The 16,664-nt window shown below is 49.5% G+C and overlaps 1 protein-coding gene across 2 annotated transcripts; it reads left to right on the forward strand.

The window, feature by feature from the left end:
* Positions 1–9,246: 9,246 nt before the first annotated feature.
* Positions 9,247–16,546, forward strand: NRGN (neurogranin). Of its 2 annotated transcripts, none has more exons than XM_055273590.2 (4): positions 9,247–9,430; positions 14,832–15,058; positions 15,302–15,319; positions 15,741–16,546. In XM_055273590.2, exons 1-2 carry the CDS (start codon positions 9,416–9,418, stop codon positions 15,051–15,053), a joined length of 237 nt encoding a protein of 78 aa, XP_055129565.1. In that variant the 5' UTR covers positions 9,247–9,415; the 3' UTR covers positions 15,054–15,058; positions 15,302–15,319; positions 15,741–16,546. The 2 variants fall into 2 exon arrangements, with proteins under 2 accessions (XP_055129565.1, XP_055129564.1); XM_055273589.2 differs by having other exon boundaries at positions 9,248–9,430; positions 15,299–15,319.
* The last annotated feature ends 118 nt before the right edge of the window (positions 16,547–16,664 follow it).

The following is a 16,664-nucleotide window of genomic DNA, read 5'->3' on the forward strand; positions in this document are numbered from 1 at the left end:
CTCATTCCCTCAATGCAGAGCTGAAGTCTGGAGCTGTATCAGCTGTCTTATGACCATGAAGCAAAATGTCAACATGATAAAATCATGAGAGAAAAAAACCCTCATAATCCTATAGACTTAAGCCACTATCATTCAGTCTTTCTATAATAATATGTATAATATGTATATGTATATTCAGTCTTTCTATAATATAATATAGTAATTCTATATGAACGAGGCTGGGCTCAGTGGCTCATGCCTGTAATCCCAGCACTTGGAAGGCTGAGGCAGGCAAATCACTTGAGGTCAGGAGTTCAAGACCAGCCTGGCCAACATGGTGAAACCCGATCTCTACTAAGAATACAAAAATGAGCCAGGAGTGGTGGCAGGTGACTGTAGTCCCAGCTACTCAGGAGGCTGAGGCAGGAGAATCGCTTTGAAGCTGGGAGGCAGAGGTTGCAGTGAGCTGAGATCTCACCACTGCACTCCAACCTGAGTGACAGAGTGAGACTCCAGATTAAAAACAAACAAACAAACAAAAAAACAGCAATATTGTCTCTCCTTTAAGGATCAAGCTTTATATTCTTCCTCTTTTGAAGAACATCTACTAGATAGGATTGTATCCAGTACAAACCTTTGACTCTCTCTACTAGGTATATATGAACACTGAACATCTATGGAAAAGTTATCCTAAGACCCCAGGGTCAAAAGGAAGTGTGGTTTTTACTTTCATTTCCTTCTCTCTAAACATGTCTTTTCTCTAAGCAGAGAGAACATTTCCACTAACAACCCAACCCAAAAACAGTTCTTGTTCCAGCTCTCCCCTCAGTCACCCCACTCCAACACACAATCCCATGAAGGCAAAGCAAAAATAACACAAATACAGCAACCCAAATAACTATCGGTACCTATCTCATTAAACTTAAATGTCTCACCCAAACTACAGAATAGCAAAAACTTGTAGTTAATAATCCTTTACCTTTCAGTGCTTCAGTCTGACCAAAAAGAAAAAGAAAAGTCAAAACAATCATCACTTTCCAAGATTACAGGCAGGGCTTATCTGGCTAAGAGAACTCTCATTTTTACATAAAGAAAGACATTTGTTCATATAACCAATTCCTGTGTCATGATCCAAGTCCAGGGGTATGTGAAATATCTTTCACTTTGGGTATACCCTTGAAGAAGCTTTGGCTTGCACATGGCCTGCCACCCAGGCCTTGCAATGGCTGACTTCTAATATCTGCTCATCTGTATCTTGGCCATAGTGGATGACAGTCCACTGGAACAATCCTGTCAATGTCTTCTTTCTTCTGAAGTCTAAAACTTCAGAACATGCCAACACTTACTATGAGAAGCTCATATGAAAACTCAGTAGAAGATGATTATTGGTAACACCATCTTCAGCCAGATGGCTGACTTGGATTGGTTTAGAGAAGATGATAGGTGTTAGGCCCTTAATTCCTCATAAACAGCAGTGAAAAGGTGGTCTTCGTCTACCCAACAGGCTGCCGCTTTGACCTGGTAGGCAGAAGTCATTAGTCTGTGAGCTTATTTAAGCAATTGGGATCTGCTATGTCAGACCACCCAGTGAAAGAAATGTCTCCTCTTTTAAAATAAAAATAAAACCCTCCAAGATTAGCACTGGAAACAAATCTCTGCATTGCGACAAGACACTAAGGCCACGAAGACTAAAAGTCGCTTCCTCTTGTGATGCCTCCGTAAGAACTGCTGCCACCAAGCTGACTGCCCCACCCTGGCCTCTCTGGCCCGAGGCCAAGTATATAACTCTTCTTTGAATGTCCCCTCACATAGCTAAGACAAAGTAGAATTGCTTAACCAAGTTAAAGAAGGAAATAATAAAATGGAACTAGACAGAGAGTGACATTAAACCAGATACACTGGAACAGACGTGGCTCCTTCCTGGCTTTCAGGTCCAGTCTTGTTCTATCTCCCCACTGCTCCCCGAAAGAGGCCACCTCAGCATCAACTTTATCTTCACTCCTCAAAATGGAAGCCCCAACACCTAATCTTAGAGAGATGAAGAGTTGCCTCCCTATTTAAGGCCTAACTTCTGAGTTGTTGCTGAAGACATACCTGGACCTCTAACAGAATCATGGCCTGCTGCAAAGAAGGTCATGCCTGACCACAGCAATATACTTTTCTTTACTGCTTGCTTCCTCTGACATATATTCTTTCATTCCCTCCTTATTCATTCAATTATTCAAAAACTATTTATTGAGTATCCACTATGTTCTGGATATTGTGTTAAGGCTACTATGGTAAAGAAAACATCTCTAATCTCTTTATTTTTTCTTTGCATTTTTGTATTTTTCTTTTTTTTGACAGAGTCTTGCTCTATCAGGCTGGAGTGCAGTGGCACAATCACAGCTCACTGCAGCCTTGACTTCCCAGGCTCAGGTGATCCCCCACCTCAGCCACCCAACTAGCTGGGACTACAGGCATGCACCACCATGCCTGGCTAATTTTTGTATCTTTTGTAGAGATGGGGTTTCACCATGTTGCCCAGGTTGGTCTCAAGCTCCTGGGCTCAATTGATCTGCCTGCCTCAGCTTCCCAAAGTGCTGGGATTACAGGCATGAGCCACCATGCCCAGCCTTCATTTTATATTTTTCAAGCTTTATTGAGGTATAATTGACAAATAAAAATTGTATATATTCAAAATGTACAGTGGGATGATTTACTATATGTATACTTTGTGAAATGGTTAGCACATGAAATTAGTTAACACATCCATCACTACATATAGGTGCCATTTTTGGTGTACATGTGTGCGGTGATCACACGTAAGATCTACTCTCCTAGCAAATTTCAAGTAAACAATATAGTGTTATTAACTGTAGCTGCCATATTGTACATTGGATCCTCAGAATCTAATCTGTTTCCCCACAGAACTTATAGGCTAATGAACATATGCTTTAAAAATAAGTATTAAAGGGTCTTTATTTTTCAGAGAGACATACTTAGATATTTATGAATGAAATGATAATGGGGGAATCAGAAGGCATACGAATTAAATAAGTTTGATGATAAGTTGAGGAATTATTGAATGTGGATGATGGGTACAGCGGAGTTCATTACTTTATTTACTTTTGCATATGTTTAAGTTTTTCTAAAATAAAAAAGTTTTTTAAGTGTTAATATGAGGCAGTAAATACTAGATGCCAAATTAATGACATAGCCATAGCCAGTGGATCCAGATTAGAACGATGAGTCCAAACTCTCAGACCAGAGAGCATCAGCATGGAAAAGTGTGAGCCTGGGATGCTGACCTCATACACGCAGGCAAGAGCCACTCATTCTGGATGATTTTAAGAGGATAACCCTCTGCCGGACAAGAGTTCCCCCTTCCTTCTGCCTAGAGGTAGACAATGATGGGGAGAATGGCCTGAACCTCACTTGGTTCAGCAGGCATGCATTGCTGGTTAAACCAGGAATTTCTTGTATCTGACTATCCAGCAGAACCACAAAAGGAGCAAACGTCCTTAAATGGACTAAGAAATAACGTAAAAACTACATCTCATGTCTTTTTGCAGAAATCAATTAAAATAGGTCTTTGTCTGAACCAACACTGAAATGCTTATTATTAGGTTTGTTCTAGAGTTTGTTATTCAAATGGTTGGTGCCTTGTTATTAAAAAAATTGTGTTGGTCTAATGTTTGCAGGCAGGATGTGCAGGCCCAGCAGGGACACACACTGCTTAGCATCAGGAGCTTTCACACATTAGGAGAGGTGGGGAAGCAAGCTGAGGAAAGGGAGGCGGAAAGGTAAGAACAAGTAGGTGTTTGGAGCAAAATAGGAATAAGGAGCTACCACGTCCAGGACTTTGAACTACATCTGAGACCTAGAAAAAATGGGATGAAGGCAGAGGAGCCAGACACCTGGCACATCTACAGGAGCAAGGGGCAGGTGTGCATTAGAGCTCCAAGGAGCAGCAGGGCTGTGGTACTGTAGATGAATTCAGAGCACTGAGCTTTGGACATAAAACCCTGGGTAAGAGGAAGGCTACTGGGATTGCTGACCTCAGGGCCCTTCTGGGCTGGGGTGGCATGCACTCGCAGGGACACTGAGTGTGGTGCATGGCTCACATTTGCTCCTACCTCAAATACTCTTCTGCCCACTCCTGGCCCTCTTCACTTATCTAAGTTGTATTTTTGTGTAAACCAAAAATAAAATTCTAAGGCTCCCTCGAGCCATCTGAACAAACCCCTCCTCTCAAACAAGGGCATTCCAAAGTTAACCTGGAAAACTTGTTTAGGACATGATGGGAAGGCAGGGGGTCTGACATGCTTCATTATACCCTCCTCCCTTTTGGAATTCAGGAAAAGCCGACCAGCATTAACATCAACACAGACCTTAAGACTGATAAGAAATATTTACCATGTATTCTGTCTGCAGCCTGCTACCTGGAGGTTTTGTCTGCATGATAAAACTCTGCTTATCATGGTAAGCCAGACATTTCCTTTCTATTGATTCCAGGTCTTTAGATAATAACTCTTTTAACTGATTGCCAATCAGAAAAATTTGAAATCTACTTATAACCTGGAAGCCACCACCCTCCACCACAGCTTCAAGTTGTCCTACCTTTCCAGATCAAACCAATGTACATCTTACAAGTATTGATTGAGTATTATGTCTCCCTAAAAAGTATAAAAGCAAACTGTACCCTTTGTACAAGCTTGTAAAGCAAGCTTATACCCAACTACCTTGGGCACATGTCATCTGGACCTCTTGAAGATGTGTCAACCGGTGCATCCTTAACCTTGGCAAAATGAACTCTCCAAATTGATTGATACCTGTCTCAGATACTTTTGGATTCACACTTGCTTCAAACCATCATCCAGGGAGCCTTCCTTGACCATCCAAATTCTCAGTCATTTCTTCCACACCTCAACTCCTATAACATTTACTGTCTGCTTAATTCCTTTGGTATCTATCATTCATTATTTTATACACACACATGCACACATATATGTACTTCTTCCATCAGACTACAACATCCAAGAGAAAAGAGATTATGTCTGATTTGCTTAGTTTACGCTAGGAGCACTGTAGAGGAGAAACGCAGAATTCAGTCAGAACTCCTGGGTTTTAGTCCTACTTCTGCATTTCATCAGAGATCTAATGCTGGACAAATAGCAAGTCATTTAACCTCTCCCAGCCTCAGTTTCCTCCTCAGAAAAAGAGGTTAGAAATAACAATACCTCCTAGGCTGGGCATGGTGGCTCATGCCTGTAATCTCAGCACTTTGGGAGGCTGAAGCAGGCAGATCACTTGAGGTCAAGAGTTCGAGACCAACCTGGCAAACATAATAAAACCCTGTCTCTACTAAAAACACACAAAAATTAGCCTGACGTGGTGGTGAGCACCTGTAATCCCAGCTACTCAGGAGGCTGAGGCAGGAGAATCTCTTGAACCTGGGAGGTGGTGGAGGTTGCTTAAGATTGTGCCACTGCACTCCAACCTGGGTGATGGAGTGTGACTCTGTCTCAAAAAGAAAGAAAGAAGAAAGAAAGAAAGAAAAAGAAAGAAAGAAAGAAAGACCTCCTCACACTGTTCTCGAGAGCACCACTTTAAATAATGGATGTGGTAGCACTTTGTAAAGTGCTATTCAGATTTAGCCTAGAACTCACTCTAGAATATTGGTTCTTTCCCCATCTTAGCAAATATATTATATCAAGCCTTCCGTACTGCCTCCCTAGCAGCACCCTGAACGTAGCGGAAGTTCAAGAAATATTTACTCCTCTTGATAGTGCCGGTAACAGTCATGATGCTGACAATGACAGAACAAAATGACTACTGGTGAAAATGACTTAACGGTCACCTAATGTCCAGCGAACCTGATTTCTACCTTTGAAGGGACCCCTTAAGCCACGTGCTTTCTCCCCCTCTCCTTTCTGACACGTGGGGTGAGGGTGGGAAGAGGCCTCCAGCCTGGCGGAGGCCCCTTTAAAAATGTACCCGGGCTCCTCCTCTGCCAACCAGGTTGCTAAAAATACTACAACAGCAAAAGCTGAAATATTTGCAGAGAAAACTGAATTTCCTGCTACCTCCACCCCCTCCACTCAAATGGGTAAAATCCTGACCTAAGAAGCCCCCAGATCAGCTCCACCAAAGACACAGGCCTCTTACTTTCTAGCCCCCTTCTGATTATGGGTCCCTCCATGGGCTTGAGCCAGGATGTGAAGTTCAGAAGGTGCCCACTCCGAGAAGGGGAAGCCACAGGTTATTGGCAAATAGATTGTCACGTGCCTTGGCTTTTCTGCCAGCTTACTAGGACCAACCCTCTCCAAATCCCCTTCCATCTGTCCCAAGAAGAATCTGTATTGGACCACAGGAGCTTCCCACTAATCCATCTTTTATCCTCTCTTTTGTCTATCCCTCGCCTGCCTTGGCTTCTATTCCTCACCCTCTCACCTCCATGCTTCCTGCTGCTTCCATCCCACGGCACCCACCACCATGCCCCAGTTGCCTCTCTAACCTGGCCCTTCCCTTCCAGAGCTCATCTCCTTTCCAGGCCAGCAGTTCTTCTTCAGTAGCTATGGGGGCTGGAGACTGTAGATGAGAAGCTTTAAAATTTGAAAAGTCAAGAACAACTACAAGTCCAAGCCCATCTGGACAGTAGGTCGTACTCCAAATGTTGACCTGTGGCACCCAGGCCCTAGGACAGGCAGGTTACCATGGGGAGTATAACTTGGCATCATTCTGCCAAAGACCGGAGCCTGCAGTGGCAGACCCAGCCATCCCTTACTGCATCTGTCCTTTCTCCTAGCTCATCTATTTGAGTATCACAGGCTGAGTCCCACCAGTCCACCTTGCTGACAAACCCCAGCCACCTAGAGGCTAAGAAGAGGGACCTTTCACCAGTGCTAGTGGGTGCCCTGGCCCCACAGTGGTTAAGGGGCCCACGCTGAGCATGTCTTTGGATGTCAGTGGGTGACAGCCCGTGCAGGATGTGTGTCTCTGGGTGTGTGGGCAGTGTGTGTGTCTGCAACTTTGGGTCTGTGTGTGTAATTTCTATGAGGCCATATGTGTTACTGCTCCTGCCACTGGTATTTGAGTTTGTGAGCGTCTGTCTTCTCATCTCAGGCTCTGCCTTCCTCTCTGTCTTTTCCTCACCTCAGAGCCTGCCCATCCCCCAGGGCCAGCACTGTGGCCAGTTCTGCGTAGGCGCCTTGAGTGGGCTGTTGCTGAAATGGTTGCTTTGCGGATGGAACTGACAGTTGCCGTATCTGTTCTCCTATGGGCCCTCCAGTGTTCAGAGACACCCTCACCCCACACAAAGGTGTCCTCCAGGAAGAGGGAAGGGCTGTGTTGCCTGTGTGGGAGTTGGTGGGGGGGGTGTTGTAAAGATACCCCCCCTTCAGTTCTGACCAGCAGGAAGAAGGGCCCAGAGGCAGCGCAGTCTGCAGAGGGATGTTGCCTAGCAACTTGGGAGACTTTACTGCAAACTCACCAAATCCCGAATTCCTCAGCTCTAATTTGGGAAGAGAAAAGCACAGAGTCTAGGCCTGGTATCGACTCTGTCCCCCAATTTCCCCCTTTCGTCTCCTCTCTGGATTCTTGAGTTGAAGTCCAGCAGGAATTGGCACAACAGAAGGCCGCAGATGTGCCCGTCATTTAGGCAAGGGCCTGAGTTCCCAGGACATCTGGCCACTTGGAGGAGGTGGGGAGATGGAAGATGTGCCAGAGACAGATTGGGGAACAGATTTTCGTTACAAAAGTGGGTGGGTCCCAAACATGCTGGGAGAGACACCCCTACACCCCAAGCCCTGGAATCCCGGCCAGCATCCAGCTCAGCGCGGGACCCCAAGCTGGCTAACCTTATCCCCACCCTGAATGGACTCAGGCATTTCCCTCCCACTCATTTTTCCTTTGGCAAGCAGAGCCTCGGGCCCAAACGTCTAGGTGGAAAGGAAGCATGTCACCGCCATGTGGTCCCTGGTCATGGCCAGGGGCTGGGGATGCACAGCAGAGCTGTCTCAGGATCTGCTGTCCCAACCAGAGCCACAGGGCATTTCCCACCTTTGCTCCCAGCAGGAGCCATCCTTTCCTCCTTCCCTTCTCTGGGACCTTAGCTGAGAAAGACTTTCTAGTTTTCTCAGAGAAGGCCCACCCTACCCACATAACAAGCCACACTGCCAGCTCTTGTACCCTGCCGAGTTGGGGGAGGCTGACGACCACAACAGTGGCAGTCTGTCCCTCCCAGATGCTCTTTCCATAGCTCCCCTTCCCAGCTTCTCACGAAGCCCACATCCTGCCTCATCATGGACCCAAGAGCCAATTACTTCGAATTCTCTATACTTGGGTTTGGGGTATTTTTCTTCTCGGGAGCAAGGGCGAGTATGGCCAGCTTTTGTCTTATTCTGAGGCAGTAGATCAAAAGGTTAGGCCGAGTCTGGTATGAAAGGGCACAGAGTCCGGTATAAAGGGCACAGAGTCCGGTATAAAGGGCACAAGTCTGTGCCCATATATAAATACATACAAAATAGGTGTTGAGCCTATATGATGTTGTTTGTTGCAGCTCATGTAGACAGATCGATAATAGATACGTCATGCCGACAGCTTGAGTTGGGTGACTGTCCGTGTGCGTGCGTGAGCGCGCGGGCGCCCACAACAGGGTGTCCGCATTTACCTGCAACTGAAGGGCTGCGTAGTTATTTTTGCAGGTTGTGTCTGCAGTGTCTGTATGTTGGAAGAAGGCCTGGGAAAATCATATGTGGACATGCGGGGCTTGTGAGCTTTTGCGTGGACGCATGCCCATCGCCAGGTTGTACCAACAGGTTTCTCCGTCTGTAGCAGGAGTGATGATGAGACCTTTTTACCGCCCGTTAGGGAGCCTTTCTTTGCGGACTGAGGGGGAGTGAAGTTAGAGGGAGCCATATTTGGGACTCCTGCTAGGTTGTGGAAGTATGGAGGGGTGGGTGAGGGGTGCGTGGTTTTCTCTGAGCGGGAGTAGGTGCTGTGCCCAGATGTGGGTGTTTGTGCTCGGGGTGTCGGGGGCCTCCTTCTGCCTACTCCGGCGTACATCTGCCTGGCAGTCCGCCGCCTAGCAAGCCAGGGGATTGCGCCCGGGAGGATGGAGTGCGTAGGAGGCTTGGATACAAGCGTGTAGGCGGAGGGGCTGGGGCAGGAGCGGGAGCGCGGCGGAGAGAGAGACGCGAGAGGGCGTGGTCCTCCCTCCACTTCTCCCCGCCCACCCTGCCGGAGGCTGCTCCTGATTGGCTTCCCGGCCGCGGGGCTCAGGTTACATTCGCGAGCGGAGCCGAGCGCGGGAGACCGGACCCGAGAGCAGAGCTGCTGTTTCGGCGCGGGTCGGCTGGCGGCCGACTGTCCCAGAGCCCCCACCCGGCACCACACAGACCCCACCCCCGCCCTGCGCCAGCCTTCGTCCCCGCCGAGGACCCCCGACACCAGCATGGACTGCTGCACCGTAAGTTAGAGGGCCCGGGGGAGGGGCACTTGGCGGGGTCTGCTGCGAGAGGCGCCTGAGAAAGCCCTGGAGGGCGAGAGAGGGATGGAAATGGATGCGGAAGACCTAGGAGCAAAAAGAAAAGGGGTCCTTCCCGAGACGTGGGTGGTGGATGGGGGAAGGCGCCCGCCCGACTTGGAAGCCCTAGGAAAAATGCTCCTCAACTCGCGGGGGCGTCTGAGCGCCCATCCGCTAGACAGCCTAGGCTGGACTGGGAGCTCGGCAGGGCTCTGCAACAGGGGAACTGCGGGTTGGATGACAGGAGGAACTTCCTCCCCAGTGAGACGCTGGAAACCATCGCCTGGAGACACTGCAGCGACTCCTTTCTCCCGTCTTTCGGCCCCCACCCCGTTCCCCATCCCACTGCCGCCGCCGTCGGTGGGCGGACAGGCTGATCCTCATGACCCTCCAACGATTGCCTAAGCGCCCTGTGCAGCGCAGGCTGGTCCATATTGGTTAGCTCGGTAGTGATGCTGGCTGCAAAGAGCCTAGTCAGGGTGGTTCCGGGGAGGGGTTGTCCCGGCCCCCAAGGCCTTCTCGCTCGGAAGGGGCTGGGTGAAGTGACCGCGAGAGAGCCCTGCTGGCGAGGGAAGGAAGTGTCTGCAATTTGTCAGCGCCCACGCGGAAACCTGGGTACTGCAAGTGCCCAGCGCCCAAGGGGGTTGCTGCTAAGGTGACTCGGTATGAAAGTGCCTGGCACAGGCCCTGGCTCCTGCCTCCCTGGAAGAGCACAGTGATCATACGTATATGAAATTTATTTGCTTATTTATTTTTTGCCTCTGCACTTGGAGAAAGACTATTCCAAAGTCCTTGTATTTTCAGTCATTCAGTCAACCAGCTAATGATACACAAGGTTACTGACTTTGCCACCTTATGGCATAGTAAAGAAAAAAAAGTGGGATTTGGAAAGAAAGGATAGCCCAGTTCTACAATAGGTGAGACTTTCCCATATCTGGGTACCAAGAGGCATAGAAAACTTAGGGGCAAGTGGTGGTTGTTGCGATTTTAATTCTTATTAGTTTCAGTAATAGTTGCCAGTTTGTGAATGCCTGCCCTGTAGGCAGCACTTTATATTTAATCATCGCAACAACCCTGTGAAGTAGGTATTATTTCACAGATGTGCCAACTGAGGTTTAGAAAGTTAGATTTTTCCAAGGAAGCATGACTCCTAACTGTGGAGGCAGGATTCAAACATAGCCCTGTCTTCTTCGAAAAGCTGTGGTTTAACCTCTCCTCTAAATATTTATTGATTATAAAAGTAATCTGCTCATAATAGAAAACGTAAAAACTAGAGAAAAGTATGAAAAAGAAACATGTCAGTCACCTACAGTCCCACCCCGTGGAGAACACCCCGATAACATATCTCCTTCTAGCCTTTTCCCTCTGCTTGTTATTCTACAGGAAGCAATTTTTTGGTTGTGAAGGGAGAAATGGGCTCCTCATGGAGGTTCCTGGGCTCCGCTGAGGAAGAGCCCCTCCTCCCAGCAGTGTTGTATAAAGTAGAAAAGACAAATGGGTGGTGGGTTCTGGGAAATGATGTGGGGGGAGGGGAGAGGTGAGGATGAGAGGGGAGTATTGCTGGGGAAGGGGAAGTGGGAGACATGGTCACTGGAAAGAGGTGAGTAAAACAGAGAATCCAAGAGGCCAGGGAAGGAATGGAATTGGTCTCCTCTGTGTCTGCAGTAGTAATTAGAGTAGGATGTAGGGGTCCCTGCCTGGAACTGTTGCTCTTGAGTGCCCAGGGAGCCATACTGAGGGATTAGTAGACATGGTTGAAGTCAGTGTCCCTTAAAAAAGGAGAAGCTACCCACCCAAAAGGTAAAGAAGAAGCAGATACACAATGATCTCCATGGCCCAGGGTCTGGGGCACCTCCTCCAGTGCACCCTGTACACAGGAGCCTTCCCAAGTCATGCCCTGTCCTAGGTCTGCAGGGCTAAAGGGCTGAGCAAGAGAGAGCACCATTATCAGACTGTGCAGGAGGGCAGGAAGAAGAAGAAGGAGTGACGTGTGGAGGGTTGGGGAAGGGCAGGGCTGGGGGTGGGCATTTTCCTCCCCTTTCTGTGGAGGGCTGGACTCAGTACTGGGAGAGAGCTGAGACGTGTAGGAAGAACAGCATACCTCTTGGGGGCTAGAGGCAGGTCCCTCTTCATCTTTGATTCTGGAGCTCTCCTCACTGACCGCATCACCTGGTGTTTGGGAAGAATCTAGTCCTGCCTTATTCCCGTTTCTCCTTGGTACAGAGGCTCAAATAGAAATGAGGAAGAAGAAAACAGATCTGCCTATTTTTTTAAGAGACAGAGGAATGGTTTTTTCTTCCTTTTGATTCAAATATTGCAGTTGCTGATTTACATAGCCATATATATATATGACTTTTCCTGCATTCACCACGCGTGAAAAAGCGCATGAAAGAAACATTTTTTTTTTTTTTTGGATCCTCCTCATTTCTTTTGCTTAGTCTAGTTGGCTTGGCCCTGCTGAATTCATAGAAATAATTACCTGCCCTGAGGCAGTGGCTAGCAGCAGAGGCTATTGAATCCCATCACTTCACTATTTGTCAACTGAGTGACCTCAGGTAAGTTACAAAATGTCTCAGAGGCTGTTTCCTGACTTCCAAAATTGGGATTAAATGAGGTAATATGTGCAAAGCGCTTAGCACAGGGCCTGACATATAACAAGAAGCAAGCAGGGGAAATCGTTAAAGCTATTTGGATTTGGGAGCTGAAGGAGACTTTATTCATTAGTTGTGGCTGAAGAAAATGAGACTCTCAGAGATGAAGCGATGTGCACAGTTGGGACTAGAAGCCTTGGCTCCTGCTTTGCTGACCAGGGCACCTTCCACCTCCTTCTCCCTCCCAGAAGTCCCTAGTTCCTATGGAACTCTCAGGCACACACCAGCAACCTTGGCATTGGAAGGCACCAAGGCACCAGCCAGGCACCATGACCAGTGAACCTCTTCCCAGGTCCTTTCAATCTCTTTCCTCTTCCACCTGTGGACTGGCCACCTGGCAGCTCTGTCCTGAAAATTCAGCTGGCAGGAGAGGGAGCTGGTTCTGGGGAGGAACATGGAGCATCGGGGGTGGCTTTGCCTGCTATTCCAGGTTTCCATTCTGGATCCAGCTGGGGCGGGCGGTGACAGCAGGTCGGGTCTAGCGTGGTTGGAGGCAGATATCCCTTCCTCCACTCAACCTTCCCACTCCTCCACAGCTGCGAGGCCAAGGAGGAGAGGTAGGTCAGGAATGCTTTTTTATGGTTGTCACCCTCTTTTGAGAAGAAGCCTCACTGTTCCCTGAGGATATCCCAAGAAAGACTTGAGCTCTAAGAATAAAAAATTCCAAAGGAGACTTTTCTGAGCACTCTAGACCTGTGTTGGGCCTCTCCACGACCATACCTGCCTTTTTATAACTCTTTTTTTGGGGGGAGTCTTCTACCAAAATGTAACTCCTTTTATCTGTGTTTAAATCGATTGTGGGCATCTTGAGCACAAATTGAAGAATGTGAAGCCCAGGAAATGAGGCTAACCTTAGGAAACATGGCGAGGGGAGCAATTTATAAGCTGGGGCTTGGGCATCTGGAGTTTAAGCTTGTGCTCCTGGGGCAGAATCTGGCTAGGACAGTGATCATTGAAGCCTTGCTCATATCCTGTCCACTTCTATGAACCGGATGGATGATGGCAGGGACAGCGAATGTGCAGAACTGAATTACCATTATTATGTGAAACCTTGGTCATCTCGTGTCCTAGAAGAAAAAGATAGTCAAAGCAGTGGAAGACTTCATGAAAAAAAAGAAGGAGGCAAATTCCTAGAAGCCAGAGAGCCAGATCAAAGGAGAAATGTCCTTCTAACTTCATAGTAACCATCCCCATCCTGACCCACGCTAATACTGCAAGTAATGTTAAGCAACAAAGGGGCTCAGAGGCTGAATTCCTCTCCATTCCATAGCCTTTCCTCTGCAATCTATACCATCAATCCCCTCACTCCTTCTGCTTTCAGCCAGGGCAGGCTGTCAGAGAAACAGAAACCTAGTTTGGGGCACAGAGATGGGCCTGATTATTATTAGGTTGAACCATATGAAATTGTTATTATATGACCACTTTTGGCCTGCAAAAACGACTATTTCACATTAACTTAATGTTATTTTTAAGACAATCATAAGAGCTACCATTTATTGAGCAGCTAGATTGTGCAAGAGACTTTATGCATATCATGCTGTTTATTCTTCCCCACAACCCATAGAGGTGGGTGCTATTATCCTGATATTTTAGAGGAAGGAGCTGAGATAGGAAAAGGTTAGATAACGTGCCGAAGGCCACACACCTGTAGCAAATGGTAGACCTTGGCTGGTTGACTGGGCTGCATTTTCTTATCCTACAAAGTAGGGGTAACAATATATTCTGGACTCTGAAATACAAAGGTTTGAATCTTGGGTCCGCTGGTAACTGTATGACCCAGGTAGGTTTTTAAACAGTCTAATCATTAGTTTTATTAGGTGTAATGATAAAAAGGTACATAATAGCTTTATTTTGGGGGACTAAATAAACTAATGCCTGTAAAACACGGTTACTGCACCTGGAACAGGGTAAGTGCTCAAGTGGTAGCTATCACCATAATTCCCTTCTTTCTCATAAGCACACCCTGGAAAGGGCTTCTTGCTCCTGCTGCTCTTTTCATTTTCTTTTCTTTTTTTTTTCTTGGAGTGAAGCCTTTTCTCTATCACTTCATCCAAATCATCTCCTGTCTCCTGTGTTTGAGTTCATCCTTGGGCAGTGGAAAATGAAGAGTCAATGGGAAAACAATCTCTGGGCCTCTAGCCTTAGGTCGGGGCAGGCTGGCTCACTGACTAGTATCCCCATCCTCTCCCTAATTCCAGCTGTGAGCTTTCTGCATTTCTACTGGGGAGAAAGCTGGCGGACTGAGGCTTCTCCACCCTCTCCACGGAAAACCCTGGACTCAGACTGGGTCCTTCTGAGCTGGAGGTACCCTCTGAGAGCAGGGGGACAGGCGGCCACTCCAGGAGTGCCTGCTGCTGTTTTCCTTGCCCCTCCAAACCCACCCTCCAATCAGCCCTGCAGACCCCTAACTCGGTGCTGGTGATGGGCCTGGCTCTTCCGCACCCAATCCTGCCTGCACTTCTCTTTCCTGAATTGAGACATGACTGTCCACCTGGCCCTGAACCTTCTTCGCCTGTCGCTGCCCATGCCTCAGTGCGTGTCCCTGCCATAGCCCTGCTCCAGGCTCGACACCCCTCTCTGCACCTCCTACCCCGGCGTCGCCATAGTCCCTGCCGCTCAGGGCTCTATTCCTACCCCACTCCCGCGGATCAAGACCCAGTGACCCCACAAGAACCCTCCTCCTTCGCCCCCAGGAGAACGCCTGCTCCAAGCCGGACGACGACATTCTAGACATCCCGCTGGACGATCCCGGCGCCAACGCGGCCGCCGCCAAAATCCAGGCGAGTTTTCGGGGCCACATGGCGCGGAAGAAGATAAAGAGCGGAGAGCGCGGCCGGAAGGGCCCGGGCCCTGGGGGGCCTGGCGGAGCTGGGGTGGCCCGGGGAGGCGCGGGCGGCGGCCCCAGCGGAGACTAGGCCAGGTGAGGCGGGCGGCGCGCGGCAGGCTGACAGCTGCCCTTCCCCAGCCCTCCCCAGAAGGAGCAGGGGGAGAATAAGGGCGGGCTGGAGGTGCAGGGGGCGTGGAGGGAGCTAAGGGTTGGGGGATAGAAATCCGAGATGGGAGGTGGGTGGGTGGGAAGAGGCTGAGGGTTGCGCGGATTCCAGAAGCTCACCTGTTTCTCCCCTCTGCATCCTCCCTTCTGCCCCGCCCTGGACCGAAGAAGAACTGAGCATTTTCAAAGGTAATGAACACGGCCCCTAGGCGGCGGGGTGGGACCCGTGAGTGGGAGAAAAGGATCGAATCCCCAGCCCTTCCCTCTGCCCGCCCTCACCCCTCCCAGCCGGGGAAAATGCACCCTGTCCCTGCGGGTTTTCTGATACGTCCAGACGCCCAAGGCTGCGACAGCGACATACCTGGACCACGACATGCGCAGCCACCCCATTTGGCTGCACAAGCCCGACCGAGGGGCAGAAACACATCGCGGCGCGCACACGTACCTGCCGCGGGGCTCATTTCAGCGCTTTGACCCGGGGTGGGGGTTCTGGGTGACAGGGGCCCCCTGGCACTCACCGCCCAAAGAATCCTGGTACTGAAAGGGGGAAGGGGGAGGGCGAGAGGAAGTAGCAGAAGAGGGCAGGTTCTCAGACCTTTTCTCTCCTCAGTTCCCGAGGAGAGATGGATGCCGCGTCCCCTTCGCAGCGACGAGACTTCCCTGCCGTGTTTGTGACCCCCTCCTGCCCAGCAACCTGCCAGCTACAGGAGCCCCCTGCGTCCCAGAGACTCCCTCACCCAGGCAGGCTCCGTCGCGGAGCCGCTGAGTCCGTGCCCTTTTAGTTAGTTCTGCAGTCTAGTATGGTCCCCATTTGCCCTTCCACTCCACCCCCCCCAAACCATGCGCTCCCAGTCTTCCTTCTTTTGCTTCTCGCCCACCTCTCCCCGCACCCAGCATGCAGCTCTGCCTCCGCAGCCTCAGTGCGCTTTCCTGCGCGCACTGCGGAGGGCGCCCTAAGCGTCACCCAAGTACACTCACTTAAAGAAAAAACAAGTTCTTTCGTTCTGTGCGCAGCTAAAAGGGGCGCCCTACATCTCCGTGCCACTCCCGCCCCGGCCTAGCCCCAAGACTTTGGATCTGGGGTGAGATGAAGGGAAGAGGGTTTTTATGGTTTCGGACGCCCCTTGCTCTGACCGGAAGAGAAGTCCCTATCCCATACCTGCCTGTCACGTTCGCTCCCCTTTCCCCAGCGCACTGTTGAGGGCAGCCTCTCCAGCTCTCTTGTTTATGCAAACGCCGAGCGCCTGGGAGGCTCGGTAGGAGGAGTCTTCCACGGCCCCGCCCCGCCCCTGTCGGTCCCGCCCTCCCCCCCGCCGGGCTCCTGGGGCTGTGGCCGAAAGGTTTTTAATCTCCGCGTGTGCATGTGACTGTGCTGGGTTGGAATGTGAACAATAAAGAGGAATGTCCAAGTGTTCAGAGGGTGCCAGGGGGAGGGAGTTTGGGTGCACAAGGCCTCCGCTTGGAACTTGAACAAGTCTCCTTGGGCCAAACCAACAACCAAAAATCGGGGACTGGGGGGGTGAAGTGGAGAGGC

The sequence above is a fragment of the Symphalangus syndactylus genome, chromosome 3, assembly GCF_028878055.3.
Source record: "Symphalangus syndactylus isolate Jambi chromosome 3, NHGRI_mSymSyn1-v2.1_pri, whole genome shotgun sequence".
In the NCBI taxonomy this organism is placed as follows: Eukaryota; Metazoa; Chordata; class Mammalia; order Primates; family Hylobatidae; genus Symphalangus; species Symphalangus syndactylus.